The sequence below is a fragment of the Dipodomys merriami genome, unplaced genomic scaffold, assembly GCF_024711535.1.
Source record: "Dipodomys merriami isolate MVZ:Mamm:240054 unplaced genomic scaffold, mDipMer1.0.p SCAF_24, whole genome shotgun sequence".
In the NCBI taxonomy this organism is placed as follows: domain Eukaryota; kingdom Metazoa; phylum Chordata; class Mammalia; order Rodentia; family Heteromyidae; genus Dipodomys; species Dipodomys merriami.
This window is the reverse complement of record NW_027203826.1, coordinates 17,499,283-17,514,135: the sequence shown is the minus strand read 5'-3', so window position 1 is coordinate 17,514,135 and position 14,853 is coordinate 17,499,283. Positions and strand designations below refer to the sequence as shown.

General features: G+C 40.5%; 1 protein-coding gene across 1 annotated transcript in view; it reads left to right on the top strand.

Moving 5' to 3' along the window:
• Positions 1–14,853, top strand: part of Lamc1 (laminin subunit gamma 1) — a 117,317-nt gene that overhangs the window by 70,002 nt on the left and 32,462 nt on the right. The window contains exons 2-6 of the mRNA XM_070034299.1: positions 1,538–1,842; positions 5,772–5,902; positions 10,113–10,279; positions 13,725–13,913; positions 14,650–14,767. Of these exons, the coding sequence (XP_069890400.1) occupies positions 1,538–1,842; positions 5,772–5,902; positions 10,113–10,279; positions 13,725–13,913; positions 14,650–14,767 (910 nt within the window). The remainder of the gene's footprint in view (positions 1–1,537; positions 1,843–5,771; positions 5,903–10,112; positions 10,280–13,724; positions 13,914–14,649; positions 14,768–14,853) is intronic.

Here is a 14,853-nt window from a genome sequence, read left to right as displayed (position 1 = left end):
TTTACTTAGTGAAGAGATACAATTAAACTTTTTTTTTTTTGTAACAAGAACTGTACTTGTCAACTATATTTGAGTAATCCAAGTGTTAGGTTATGCCAGCTGAAGATGTACGTTTGTGTGGTGTATTTTGGTAACTGTATTAGGTAGTTCCTGGCATATCATCAAATCCTTTTATCCAGGATTCTAGTTCAGATCCTTATATCCAGGATTCTAGTTCAAGAGTTTTCTACAGAAACTTTAGTATAATAATGCCTTATGCTTGCACTAATTAATTGACTTTGTGCAAGAAACTCTTTGAGGTAGGTAGGACACGTTTATTTTTACAGGAAAAGAAGTTACAGCAAAAGTCAACCAGTTAATAAATGAAAGCGCTCTGCCCTGATGAGCCTCATCATGCCTAATCCTCTGTTCTTTCCCTCATGCCTTTAGGTTTGTGTTCATGATTGTATTTGTGTGTAAGCCTGCTTCATATATACAGGCAAAGGTAATCAGATTTCTGCTAAGATCTAGAATCAGACCTGACATCTGATATCTGTTTTATTGTAGATGAAGCCAGATTGAAAGACTAGGCCTAGACTCATAGCAGAAATCTCTCCTTACCATTCTGGAAGGGCCCCAGTTCCTCTTGTAGGAGGTAGTCTTTGAAGGAGAAGGTCGGTGGTTCTTCCTGAAGAGTTTATTCAGTTAGGGGAAAAACTGTAGGCTCCTTAAGGGAAGGGAACCTTTATGTCTAAAATGTTCTGTCCCACAGTAGGATTGAGCATGTAGTTGTGTTCAGTAAATACTTGTTGACCAAAGTGTGATCTTTATTATAATGTAGCAGTGGTAAAGGATACTGTCAGATTATTTTTTTAAAAAGGCCTAATATGTGAGCGAGTGATAATTAATAACAGTTGCATGTTATTTCCTTTACCCTTCTGAGGATACACTGGCTAGTAATCAGGCCATCCCTTTCATAAGAAAGGCTATGGCTCAAGTGGTAGAGTGACATACTTGAATGGAAAAAAACGAAGGGTTAGCGTTCAAGCTCCACTATCAGCATGTGCATGTGTGTACACACATACAAATATGCATGCACATACATACACACATTTGTGTATTAAAGTGCTCAGAAAACCCATTTAGAAAGTCAGTAACTATATTCCTTTCTTAAACTTTTGTTCAAGTATCAGTATTAAGAATGAACTTTTTATTCAGTTTTATTTAAAAAATGTTAGTAAAATGTTAACACTGCATTTACACTGCCAGTTTTCACTGCAAACAAAATATCAGCATGTCATGATTAGGTCTTTGGAGCCAGTGTATGAACTCAGCTGTAATTTGTCATTTTGTGGGGAAATGTACATTATTTCTAGTTTTAGGATGGCCTGTCACACAAAACCAGGGTGCTAAGTTTTCTGGAATCTTCCTAGACTAATGTCTAAAACTACACAGGATGACCTGGATCCGGATCCTCTTTAAACCAAACCAGGAATCAGGGGGTAGGGGTGTCTTACATTCGCCTACATTTGTGAACTCTGATGTGTTTGTCCCACAGGTAAAGCATTTGATATCACCTATGTGCGCCTCAAGTTCCACACCAGCCGCCCAGAGAGCTTTGCCATTTATAAGCGCACTAGGGAAGATGGGCCCTGGGTCCCATACCAGTACTACAGCGGCTCCTGTGAGAACACCTACTCCAAGGCCAACCGAGGCTTCATCAGAACGGGAGAGGATGAGCAGCAGCCCCTGTGTACAGATGAATTCAGTGACATTTCTCCCCTCACTGGGGGCAATGTGGCCTTTTCAACCTTGGAAGGAAGGCCCAGCGCCTACAACTTTGACAATAGCCCTGTGCTGCAGGTAAGCACTTCCAGGGTGGAGGGGAGTCAGTTCATGTTGCCTACCAGGTGGGAGAGGATGATGGCAGTGAGGGTGGACTCCCACTGCCAGGGGAGGGGCCCGAGGAGAATCTGCTTCCACAGACAGGCAGCTTGATTTTATGCTGTGCTCCTGGTACTATTAATAACTCAAGGAAGGTCCTTTCCTTACTAAAGCCTGGTTGATGTAGAAACTTGTAGCCACATCTTGGGATGTCAACTTTTGCAAACTTGAAAAAAACTGAACAGTTTCAACTTTAGTCTTTGTGTTTGAGGTAAAAACTTGTACTTCTGATATTTTGAAGAGGATACTTGACCTAACTGTCCAGTTTTCCTGTGTCCTTTATGACCTCTTCTTGATTTGACAAAGAAAAGTAAATTCCTTAAAATTAGCAAGAGGAAACAATTGAAGAATTTAAAATGCCACCTGCCTTCAGGATTATATATGAGGACACTTTGGATTTGTCTGGCACTTTTGACTGTCACTGAGAGAACTGTCTTACTTCCAGAAAGGCCAGGAGTTAGTGACAGAGTATCAGTTTATGGTTTTGCTGAAAGTGTTAAATAGAACCCTTTTCCTGTCCAAGTGTAGAAAGAGTAAAAGATTGCTTTTTGTTCAATTCTGTGTGCATATATATTCCTTATATATCCTGATATGGAATCTCTGGGAACTTTGTGTATAATTATGGAGATACTGGCGAGCTATGTGCCATTCTCAGTACTTCAGCACAGAATGGGAGGTGCAACTGTCACGTGGCTAAGTGAGCATCTAACTCAAGTGGCACCTGTACAAGAAAGACCTGACATGGTTTTGCAGTGCTGTGCTCATTTATGATAAGCAGTGTATGACTTCTAAATAGAAAGTTCTGGGGGTTTGTTGGGTGTGTGCTGGTCCTGGTGCTTGAACTCAAGGTCTGGGCGCTGTTTCTGAGCTTCTTTTGCTCAAGGCTAGTGCTCTACCATATGATGCACAGCTCTACTTCTGGCTTTCTTTTTTTTTGTCAGTCGTGGGTCCTGAACTCTGGGTCTGGGCACTGTCCCTCAGATCTACCACTTGAGCCACAGCACCACTTCCAGCTTTCTCTGCTTATGTGGTACTGAGGAATTGAACCCAGGGCCTCATGTGTGCAAGGCAAGCGCTCTACCACTGGGCCACTTTCCCAGCCCCTCTGGCTCTTTTTAGTGTTTTAACCACCTGTGAGGGGAAAGGAGGGTTAATTAGACATAAGAGTCTCATGGGCTTTCCTACCCAACTTGGCTTTGAACTGTGATCCTCAACTCTCAGCCTCCAGTAGCTAGGATTATAAGTGGGAGCCACTAGCACCTGTCTTTTCTGGACTTCTTTCATCTTTTCCCCCCCCCGGGGGGGAAAATATTATTTTATTCAAGGGCTCATTTTCTAATTTGGTTGTGTGGTTTTGAGCAATGCCAAAAAATGAGAGTGTTTCCCTGTGGGTCCATTTCCCTGCCTTGTGTTTCTTTCTGTAGTTTGCTGGGAGAAACTTCTTGGTTCTATTGTATTTGAGTATTAGTTAGCATGTATTATTTAAAACAACAGCATTTTTTGAACAATTATTTGTGCTATAATGTATCAAGCACTGTGCTAAGCTATATTAATTCTCTTAACTGTCATCTTAATTCTATAAGTTACTTTTATTATTCCATTTTACAGAAGCAGAATCATCTCAGGAAGGATGTTACTTGTCCTAAATCACAGTTTTAAATGGCAGGACTGAGATTCAAAATTTTTGAAATCTGGCTTCAGAGTCTGCTCTTTTAAAGATGTACATTATGAAAATAATTGGCTTAGCATCAACTTTGGAGAAGTTTTCGTTCTCTTTTCTAAAGGGGAGGTGTGGTGAAGATGTAGCCTGTAGAAGATATAATAAGCACTAGAGATATGTTTAGCTTCTTATGTTATAGAAGAATACCAGATTCCTACCTTTGTGGCCATGAGTGGGAGTTGTTACTGAGTTCCAAGTTTGGATATGGTGAAATCATCATCTCTTCTCCTTTCTAATTATACTTGAAGCTTCATGAAGATTAACTTTTATGAGCTCTCCATGTTGTTCTATTTGCCAGGTGTTTGGCATAGTTTAAGGCAATGGTTCTTAGAAGTGTGTCTCTTGCTCTCATGGGGAACCTTCTGGAAGCATAGATGTCTACATTTCTGTACTTGTTCTTTACAATGGTGAAGGTGATTGTGACATACAGTGTCTAGCTGCTCCCCCTCCCCCTCCCCCTCCCCCTCCCCCTCCCCTTCTCCCTCCCTTGCCTGGTCTTCTTTCCTAAGGTGGCTAGGCTTGGCTTTTCCATGTGGTGGAGGAAGTATCCAAGAGGGCAAGTCCCAATGACCAGTGCTTCCCAAGCCTCTGCTCGTGTCTCATTGCTGGTGTCCCCTCCAACAGAACCAGCTCCACACACTCCAGCTCAGACCCAGCATGGAAAGGGACTGTACAGGGTGTGGTGCTGGCAGACATGATTCATTAGGATCATTATTTAACCATGTGAGCATCTGATAAAATTAGCTCAACGAAAGGGCCTTTATTATAAGGTCTTAGATCTCATAAAGCCTGGCGGGGAGGTGGGGGGGAGGGGACTGTGCAACCTTTATTCCTTTTTTCTTTTTCTTTTTTTGGTTTGCTGGTCCTGGGGCTTAAACTCTGGGCCTGGGTGCTGTCCCTGAGTCTCTCTGTGCTCAAGCGCCCTACCACTTGAGCCACAGCGCCACTTCTAGCTTTTTCTGAGTAGTTTATTGGAGATAAGAGTTTCACAGACTTTCCTGCCGTTGGCTAGCTTCAAACCTCAGATCTCAGCCTTCTGAGTAGCTAGGATTACTGGCGTGAACCGCTGGTGCCGGGTTGCCACCTGTATTCTTGTCTTCTACTGTTAAAGTACACTTGCCAACTTGATCAGATATGGTTTCTTCAAACATATTCACTCAACAAATATTATTTGCACAACGGCTGCATGCTAAACACTAGGAATATGCAGTAAACAAAACCAGGTATTTGTTTCCTACCCTCCTAATGCTTACTGTCAAGTGATAAAAACAGAATGTAGTGAAATAGACAATATAAATAAGTCAGGAGAAGGAAATAGAGATTTGGGAGAGTGTAACAATTTTAACTTAAGAGTGCCCAGAGTGCTGTGGGAAAGAGCAAGTCAAATTCAGGCTACATCTGAATGGTACAGGTCAGTATAGTGACATGTTGTTTTGTACATGACTGGATCCATCAGTAGGAGCTGGGTCCAGAGAAAGGGATCAGTGGTACCAAATTTGCAGTGGGAGGCAATGACCAGAATATCTGGTATGTTCTCTGACTATATCTGGATTGTGGATTTGGGATGGAGAGAAGGGACATGAACACTGAGTGCCTAATATATGCTTGGTTTCAAAAGGTGTGCTCATTTTAAGACTCTTCATAGTTTTATAAAGAAATTAACTGTATTAGTTTGTTTGGTTTTTTTTGGTCCGGTCGTGGGGCCTGAACTCTGGGCCTAGGCGCTGTGCCTCAGCTCTTCAGCTCAAGGCTAGCGCTCTACAACTTGAGCCACAGCGCCACTACTGGCTTTTTTCTTTTTGCTTATGTGATGCTGAGGAATCGAACCCAGGGCCCCAGGCATGCAAGGCAAGCCCTCTACCACTGAGCCACCTTCCCAGCCCAGCTGTATTGATTTTTGAAACAGAGTGATACAGTTACAATGTCTGTGATTATCCAAGAAGGTAAGAGACTCAAGAGAAAAATAAGTAAGGAATTAAAGGAATCACTATTTCCATAGACCTGATACAAGGAAAGAGCATAAGTTAAATATGATATGTGAACTATTTAAAAATTGTCGTTACACTTCTATGTCTCATCTTTAGCCCTTTCTCATTTGTGTTTCTGTTTTTATCTTTTTTTCCTGTAGGAATGGGTAACTGCCACTGACATCAGAGTAACTCTAAATCGTCTAAACACTTTTGGAGATGAAGTTTTTAATGATCCCAAAGTCCTCAAGTCCTATTATTATGCAATCTCTGATTTTGCTGTGGGTGGCAGGTAAGTAGGCTGTTAGATCTTCCTTGAAAGCTTTGGTGTAGAAGTGAACATGGCAGCTTGTTTATGATTGTATTAATACTGTTGCTAGACTTCTTTATAGTCAGCAGGCATGTCAGTAGTTAGGGAGAGTGTATATCTGAAAAGATGGCAGAAGCCTGGAACTTTTTAATAAAGTCTTACCAGTTTTAGAAACCTATGCAATTAGGTTTTCTAAAACTGTATCAGGTCAACACCTGTAATGAATTCTCAGCGAACATTTAAGCATGAAGCTTCACCATAGGTGTAGTCAAGCTTCTAAAGAAGGCCAGACTGACCTGAGAAGGCCTTCTAGAATATTAAAAATAGGGTGATATCTGAATATGTGAAAAATTTAAAGACAGGTTGACAAACCAGACATGATGGTATACACCAATAAAACTGGCATTTGGAATCCTGTTTGGGGTCATTTGGGGCTAGATAGCAAGTTCAAGGCCAATCTGGGCTTTTAATAAGATCTTGTTTTAAAAAAATAAAAAATAAGATAAAATAAAATAAATATAAAAATACAGGTTGAGCATCCTTAAGCCAGAATTCCAAAATCCAAAATGCTCTAAAATTTAAAAAAAAAAAAAAAGTTCTAGCCTAATATCCCCATCAAATGAAATCAAATGCAAGCACACTAAAAATATCATACGAAATTACCCTCAGGCTGTATGTCTAAGGCTATATGAGACTTTGGTCTCATTCCAGATATCCCATTATGTACATGTAAATATTCAAAATATTTTGTAAAACATCTAGAGCATTTCCAATTCCAAGCACTTGGTTTAAGGGATACACAGTACAATTTAGTTATGAGTTTTAAATAAAATGATCAGGCTACGGTAAAAACGATGCCATGAATCCACAGAAATGGAGGGACAAAGGGTGAACAAATGCAGCAGTGCTGCTCACTGGACACTATATTGAAAATGAACTGTACATCTTGTGGGCGGAGACAGGAGGGACAAACTGGGAGAAAGGGAAGGAGTGACATTGTCCAAAAAGAAATGTACTCATTACCTGAATTATGAAACAATAACCCCTCTGTACATCACCTTTATAATAATTTTTTTTTAAAGAAAATATACCATATATCAAGAAAGATGTAGAACTGTCAGGCTACAGAAGTGAATGGGATTTGGCTCTTGAACAGATTGGATCAGGAAAAGGAGAGAAAGATATCTATTAGATGCTAAGAATCTTGACTGTCTTCTCTTGTGAAAAATCATTTTTGTGTTCCTGGTGTAGAGTTGATTCTCAGTGAGTTGCTATGAACAGTAATCAATGGGAAGTTGGGCACACTTTTGGACAAAGGCTGTGATATCAACACTGGGTTAGGGAGACTAGTATACAAGCAGGATGAAAGTAGATACAAGTGAGAGCATTTATATTTCTGTTAGGACACTATATAATCTAGGTATTAGGCAAGAAATACTTGACAAACTAGTAGCAATAGAATGGGAAGGAACATTGTATTGCAAAGGAACAATTATTGGGACTATAATTTTAAAGCTTAATGATAAGGAGAACAGTGTTATTGTTAAATTAAGAAAGTTGGTATTGCTGGGCGTTGGTGGCTCACACCTGTAATCCTAGCTACTGAGGAGGCTGAGATCTGAGGATCATGGTTCAAAGCCAGCCCAGGCAAAAAGTCCGTGAGACTCTTATCTCCAATAAACCACCAGAAAACTGGAAGTGGAGCTGTGGCTCAAGTGGTAGAGCACTCACCTTGAGCTGGAGAGCGCAGAGACAGTGCCCAAACTGTATTACAAACAGTCATGGATGGCTCACACCTGCATTACTAGCTACTCAGGAGGCTGAGATCTGAGGATCACAGTTCAAAGCCAGCCCAGGCAGGAAAGTCCATGAGACTTCGATCTCAAATTAACCACCAAAAAGCCAGAAGTGGTGCCGTGGCTCAGGTAATAGAGTGCTAGCCTTGAGTGCAAAAGCTCAGGGACAGCACTTAAGCCCTGAGTTCAAGTCTCTGGATCAATACAAGAACATTGGCATAAAGCCAGATACCAATGACTCATACCTGTAATCCTACTTACTCAGCAGGCTGAGATAGGAAGATCATGATTTGAAGCCAACCCAAGCAAGAAAGTCCATGAGACTCTTATCATTAATTAATAAGCAAAAAGCCAAAAGTAGAGCAATCAGTGGTAGAGTGCCAGCCTTGAGCAAAAAGGCTAAAGGATAGTGCCAAGGCTCTGAGTTCAAGTCCCAAGACTGGGACCAAACAAAAAAAAAAGCTAATTGGGGGAATAATAGAATAATAATGTTGAGTTGTAAACATGTAAAATCTAAGCTTGTGTAGCAGTTATGGTCAGGAGTTTGAGAGAAGGGCAATAAATTCTGGGCATCTAAATTCAGGCTTCATCTTGGAACACTGAAAATGATTCCACATTTTTTTGTTTGGTGTGTGTGTGTGTGCGCGTGCCTGCATGCGTGCATGTGTGCGTGTGCGCCTGTGTGTGTACATGTACTCTGGGACTCTGGACCTGAGCACTGTCACTGAGAATTTTGCTTAGGGCTAGTGCTCTACTGTTTGTAACATAGCTCCACTTTAGGCTTTTTGGTGGTTAATCAGAGATAATCTCACAGACTTTCTTGCCCAGGCTGGCTTCAAACCATGAACTTCAGATCTCAGCCTCCTGCATAGCTAAGATTATAGGTATGAGATACCAGTGCCCAGCTTTGTTTACATTTATTTTTGTGTTAGTTGCAGCTATGGAATAGATTGTTATCTTTAAGGAAGCAAGTCAGAGAAATGTCCCTGTTCCATGGTACATTATCATTCATGGTGTTTCCTGAGTTTATTAGCATACCTGATTCTAGGGAATCCTTCAGGGATTCTACTCTAGTCAATCTGAGGGAATAGTCCAATTACTGGGCATCTTTATAGAAGATGAGATATCCAATTTAGTGTCTTACTACCTTCAAATAGAAATACATTAGAATCACTGAAGCACATTATCTTTGAGATTCATTCACTTTTGTGCCTTTGCAGTCCTGAGCACATAAATAAAGCACCCCTGGTTAGGTTTTAGAGCTAGGTATCTCATCACAGGTGAGATTTGTGTAACAGACAGGAGGGCTTCATACCCAGGCAGGTGACATTCAGACTTCATGCCCTTTTAATTACTCTGTTTGCTGCCTCCTGATGCACTCGATGTCAGGAGTAAGTCCTGCAGGTATCCTCAGAAACTTCCAGGACCTTTCCTCCCATGTCTAAGTATCCTCTCCCTGTTACAGAAAGCTACCTTCTGTGAACTTGATCGTGTATAGTCTCTTAGTTTACACTTGAGAGTGGTCAAGGTCAAAGGCAGTCCTAGGTTGTCTTTTTTTCTTCTTTTCAAAATACATTGTTATGGTAAAGGTGATATACAGAGGGGTTATAGTTACATAAGTCAGATAATGAGTACATTCCTTTTGAACAGTGTCACCTCTTTCTGTTTATCCCAGTTCTTCCGTCTTCCACAAATTATATAGTTCATTTTCAACATAGTGTCCAGTGAATATCACTGCTGCATTTGTTCACCCTTTGTTCCTTCATTTTTGTGCTTCCTCCTTACCCTCTCCAAACAGATAAACTTACAAACTAGACAAAAGGTACAGAAAACAAAAACAGCAACAAAGGAAGAAGAAAGAAGCCCTCTTATTTCAATTTGGAGTTCATTTTTATTAATACCATTTTATGCGATCATATATATATATATATATATATATATATCTATTGAGCCTTTGTGATCCTCTCTTAAGACAGAAACAAGCAAGCTTTAAAATATTAGGGAATACTCTGCAAACCATAATGCCAAAACCTTCAAGAATCTGGAAGAATGGAAATATTCCTACAGAATATTGACATACCTAAACTGAACCAAGAAAATTTAAACCAATTAAAAAGACCTATAACAAGTAATGAAATTAAAATGACAATGATACCTCCCATCCAAGAAAAACCCAGGACTCAATGGATTTGCAGCCAAATTCTGTAAGGCATTCAAAGGAGAACTCACTCTAATATTACTCAAACTCTTCAATGCAATTGAAAGAGAAAGATCACTACCAAACTCATTCTAGGAAGCCAACATAACCCTCATCTCAATACTGGTTAGGAACCCATCAAAGAGAGGGAACCGTAGACCTAGGTTGTCTTAGTGCTCCGTGTCTCTTCTCTCCCCAGGTGTAAATGTAACGGACACGCCAGCGAGTGTGTGAAGAATGAGTATGACAAGCTGGTGTGTAATTGCAAGCACAACACATATGGAGTAGACTGTGAAAAGTGCCTTCCTTTCTTCAATGATCGGCCATGGAGGAGGGCAACTGCGGAAAGTGCCAGCGAGTGCCTACGTGAGTGTCGCTGGCATGGTCTGCCCAGTTACCTTGAGGGTTCAAGAGGCACAAGAAGGGATGGGAGGCTTCCTTTTATTCCTCCTTGAAAGCAAAACTCTGCAACAGAGAGTCATTGAGTGACTAGGACAGTAAACTGCATATATGTCCTCAGAGGAAAGTCATAGATTGAAGGCAGTTGGCCAAGAAAATGTGTTCCCTTCACAAATACTACCTTGGAAGCAGTATCTTCAGGGTTTGGAAATTTGCTTAGACTAAAACCCTATAACAGCGTAGCCCTCTGTAATACAACCTGTCTAGTCTTTGTGACCATTTAAAACACTGCCATTACTCAGTATCCACAGGAGATTGGTTCCAGAACCCTCCTCAGATACCAAAATCCATGACTGCTTAAGCCTTGATGTATGATGACATATATAACCAACAAATAACCTCCCGTATATTTTAAAACCTTTCTAAGGTTACTAATGCAACATAAAGGTTGTAGTGTATTGTTAAAGGCAAGTATTTTCAGTTGGCAGTTGGTTGAGTCTGTGGGTGTGGAATCTGCGAGTACAGGGTTCTTCCTGTCGGTGCATAACTTACTCAAGCAGCCTACTTGATCAGCATGGGTCAGATACAATGAGTCCAGTCCAAGTCTGCTGTTCAGCAGATCGTGTCTTGAAATTATTTTTCCTATCTCACTCAAGAGTGCAGTGTGGGAAATCCTGCCTCCCTTTGGTAGAGGAAGAATAGGTCCGGTGTTCCTAGGAAAGGACACAATGAAAGAAGTTAAAACGCATTATTGATCCCTTCATTATGTCATAGTTTGTTCTGAAGAGACAGAAAGCAAACTTAGGAGAAAGGAATTAGGGAATCATGATTTGCTGAAGACCTAATGAACTTGAAAAGCAAATGTAGTCTTCTTATGTTCTTATAAATTTCCCACATCATGCTATGTTGGGAATAAGAAAGAAGACACTCTGAACTTGTAGCAGTAATTGGCAAAAACATTAAGAAGGGACCTGCTCAGGACTACTTTCGTTGAGCTGCTGGAGCAGACGTTCTTTTCCATTGTTTTTTTTTTCCCTCAATAAATCCAAGTTGCAGGTAAAATATACAGCCTCCCCCAGCATTTCTAAGCACTTGCTTGGCTTTTTTATCCCATTGCTGCATTTAAATATCCGGTTTTGGAAGATATAAAGATTAGCGCAAAAAAAAAAAAAAAAAGAATTAGTCTTAAAATGAAGCACCTAAATAAATAGACACATGGCATTGAAAAGTATTCTTAATCATGTCCTATGTTTAGTTTGTACAGGAAATAATAAGAAAAACAAATGAAACATTGCCAGCATTAGCAAATGAACTGGCTGGCTGCTGGAGCTTAGAGGATTTGGGGAGGAACTAAAGTCAATTGGACTTGGTCCTTGGTGCCTCTCCGCGATCCTTCAGAGTGAAGCTGTGTGATGGTGTGACTTCTACAGTACTGTCAGGACTCTGAGACTAAAAAAGAAGGACATTATAGCTACCTCCTCTTGTTTGCTGTCAGTGAGGAAGGCCTGGCATGTGCTCTAGCTCTGGTGTGGAACAGTATGGACCTAAGTGTTGCTGTGCTTTGTAGTATCAGCACAAGGTGCATTGGCTGGGTTGATTGAGGTGTTAATCTAAGCAGCTTGCAGGAAAAGAAATAGCTAAAGAAGAAAGAGGGTGCTATGAAGTTAAACTAATAAACCTCAAAGTTTTGGTGCCAGTGACTCAGGTGTCTATAATGATTTTCATTTAAGCTACTTGCTGGTAGCTCATATTTGTAATCCTAGCTATTCTGGAGACCTATAGGATGGTAGTTTGAAGCCAGCCCAGGCAGAAAAGTCTGTTAGACCACACCACTAATTAATCAGCAAAATGCCAGACTGAAGGGTGGCTCATGTGGTAGAATGCTAGCTGTGGTTAAGAAGCTGAGCAAGAGAATGAGATCCCCAAATTTAAGCCTTGTTCCAGAAACCAAGAGTTTTCAGTTATATCATAAAAAGAATTAATTGTTTGGAAGGAAGAAAAGAAGAAAAAGACAATACACATATCCAAATATTTGTTTTGTTTTGTTTTTTTTATTGTGAAAATACCGTACAGAGGGGTTACAATTACATGAGCAAGGTAATGAGTACATTTCTTTTCTTTTCTTTTTTTTCTTTTTTTTTGGGTCCAGTCGTGGGGCCTGAACTCTGGGCCTGGGTGCTGTCCCTCAGCTCTTCAGCTCAAGGCTAGTGCTCTACCACTTGAGCCACAAGGCCACTTCCGGCTTTTTTATTTTTGCTTATGTGGTGCTGAGGAATCGAACCCAGAACCTCATGCATGCAAGGCAAGTGCTCTACCACTGAGCCACCTTCCCAGCCCCATGCGTACATTTCTTATCAAGCATTGTTGCTTCCTCCTTTGTTTCCCCTACCATCCCTGCCCTCCCATCTCCCCCCCACACAAGCTGTAGTTTGTTTTTCAACATAATGTCTTATCCAAATATTTTATAGACTCTTATTAGCATATATTTCTTGCACAAGGGAGAAGAGTTTCATTGTGATTTTTCCACATAAACTTACAAAGTACTAAAGTAAAACCCTCATATTAAAATTTTTTAACAATAGCTTGCTTGATCTGAAACCAATAAAACTATTTAATAGAGCTCAAAATCGTGTCTATACCTATTACTATCATTTTTTTGTGTGTGTTTGTTTTTGTTGATGATTCTATGGTTTGGGCTTAGGTTTCTGCGTGCTTGTTGGGCAGAAACTCTCCCATTTCAGCGATGTCCTCAGCCCTAGGTGCTTAAAATACGGTTATATTTAACAGATGGCCCATTTGGGATGTGGCTCCTGTAGATGGATACATCTGAAGGATCACATTTTCCTTGAATTCTGCTTTCAGAGGCCCTCATCTTAATGCATGTGTCTCTAGTTTCCCTACTCTGATTATGCAGGCAATTTGGCACTTTGAAAGTTGGTGTCATGTCTTGTGTCTGAATCATTTTTTGAGGCCTGAATGTTAAAATTGACAGATGTGCATGAATTGGTAATTTGGTCTTAGAGTTAATACTAAAGGTAGAGGATAAAGAGAGAAATGATAAATTGACTTGGTTTTTACTTACATATAGACAACTTCGTGGGGGCAGATTCTTCTCTGAATACAGAGTTCCTCTTATTTTTTATGATAGCCCAGTTTGTTTCTTATAAGGATGAGTATTTCTTTAGTAAACTGGATCATCTAGCTGTATAAAACGTTTTATTGACATACTGATTGTTGTTCTTAATGTTTAATAAGCAATGCATCAATCTGATGACCATTTTCAGCCTATGCTACCTGTTGAGAAAGAAATAGAGGAAGTTGTGGTTTGGTTTCTTTCCTCAGAGGCTTTTCGAATGTTGTTCTTCCCAGTACAGAGATGTGACTAACATGACATATGTGATTTGGCCAACAGCGTGTGACTGCAATGGCCGATCGCAGGAATGCTACTTTGACCCTGAACTATACCGTTCCACTGGCCATGGAGGCCACTGCACCAACTGCCAGGATAATACGGATGGTGCCAACTGTGAGAGGTGCCGGGAGAACTTCTTCCGCCTTGGGAACAATGAAGCCTGTTCTCCATGCCACTGTAGTCCTGTTGGTAAGTGACAGGAAGGACCCACTCCAACCTGATGAATTCCTGAGTTGGCACCACTAAATATGGAGGCACAGTCATGATTGTAGCATGTAAATGACTCCGAATCTTCCCCTACTCGTACTCCCTTTAAACAACTAGAACGTTCAGAGGATTTTCCAATGTGTGTAAAAGTGTGGGGTAGCCTGAGTAATGGTTCTGTAAATAATTAGCAAGAGGGTCCATAGAGACCATTTGAACTTTGACTATAAGAGGATCTTTCTTGTTAATGATTTTGTTTAGTCTAATCTATTTAGATGTCTGACCTGTTTTTCAGCATATTGCTTTGTGTCTAGAAAAGCACGGCATTTTTAGTCTATTTTACTTTTTAGAGAGTTGGGTTATTTTTTTCTTGTCCAGGCCTGTATCTACTTAAATCCTAAGAGGGACATTAAGTAACTTCTGCTTGCCCCAGAGCGGTAACTTATCTTGTGTACAGTAAACAGTTTGATACACAGTGATCTGTTTAATTCATGAGTAGATCCATGTTAGGGTAGGCCTGGAAAGTTAAACCATCATGGCCTAAAAGGGCATAATTTTGGGAGTTTTGATTAAAAATTTGCTCTTTATTCCCTCTGTAATCCAGAGATTACACACTGGTTGGCAGATGTTGTTTTTGGTTACTGATTGTCTTTTTTACCCATTCATCTCACTTACATGACTGTTCAGATCTATGATTGATGGTGAATTCATTCAATTTTAGGTTCTCTGAGCACACAGTGTGATAGTTACGGCAGATGCAGCTGTAAGCCAGGAGTGATGGGTGACAAGTGTGATCGATGCCAGCCTGGATTCCATTCCCTCACGGAGGCAGGATGCAGGTAAGATGTCATTAAAACCAGAAAGGGACAGAATCTATGTATTAGCTGAGTCTTTGTAGGATCAACAATACATATACATCTACGTA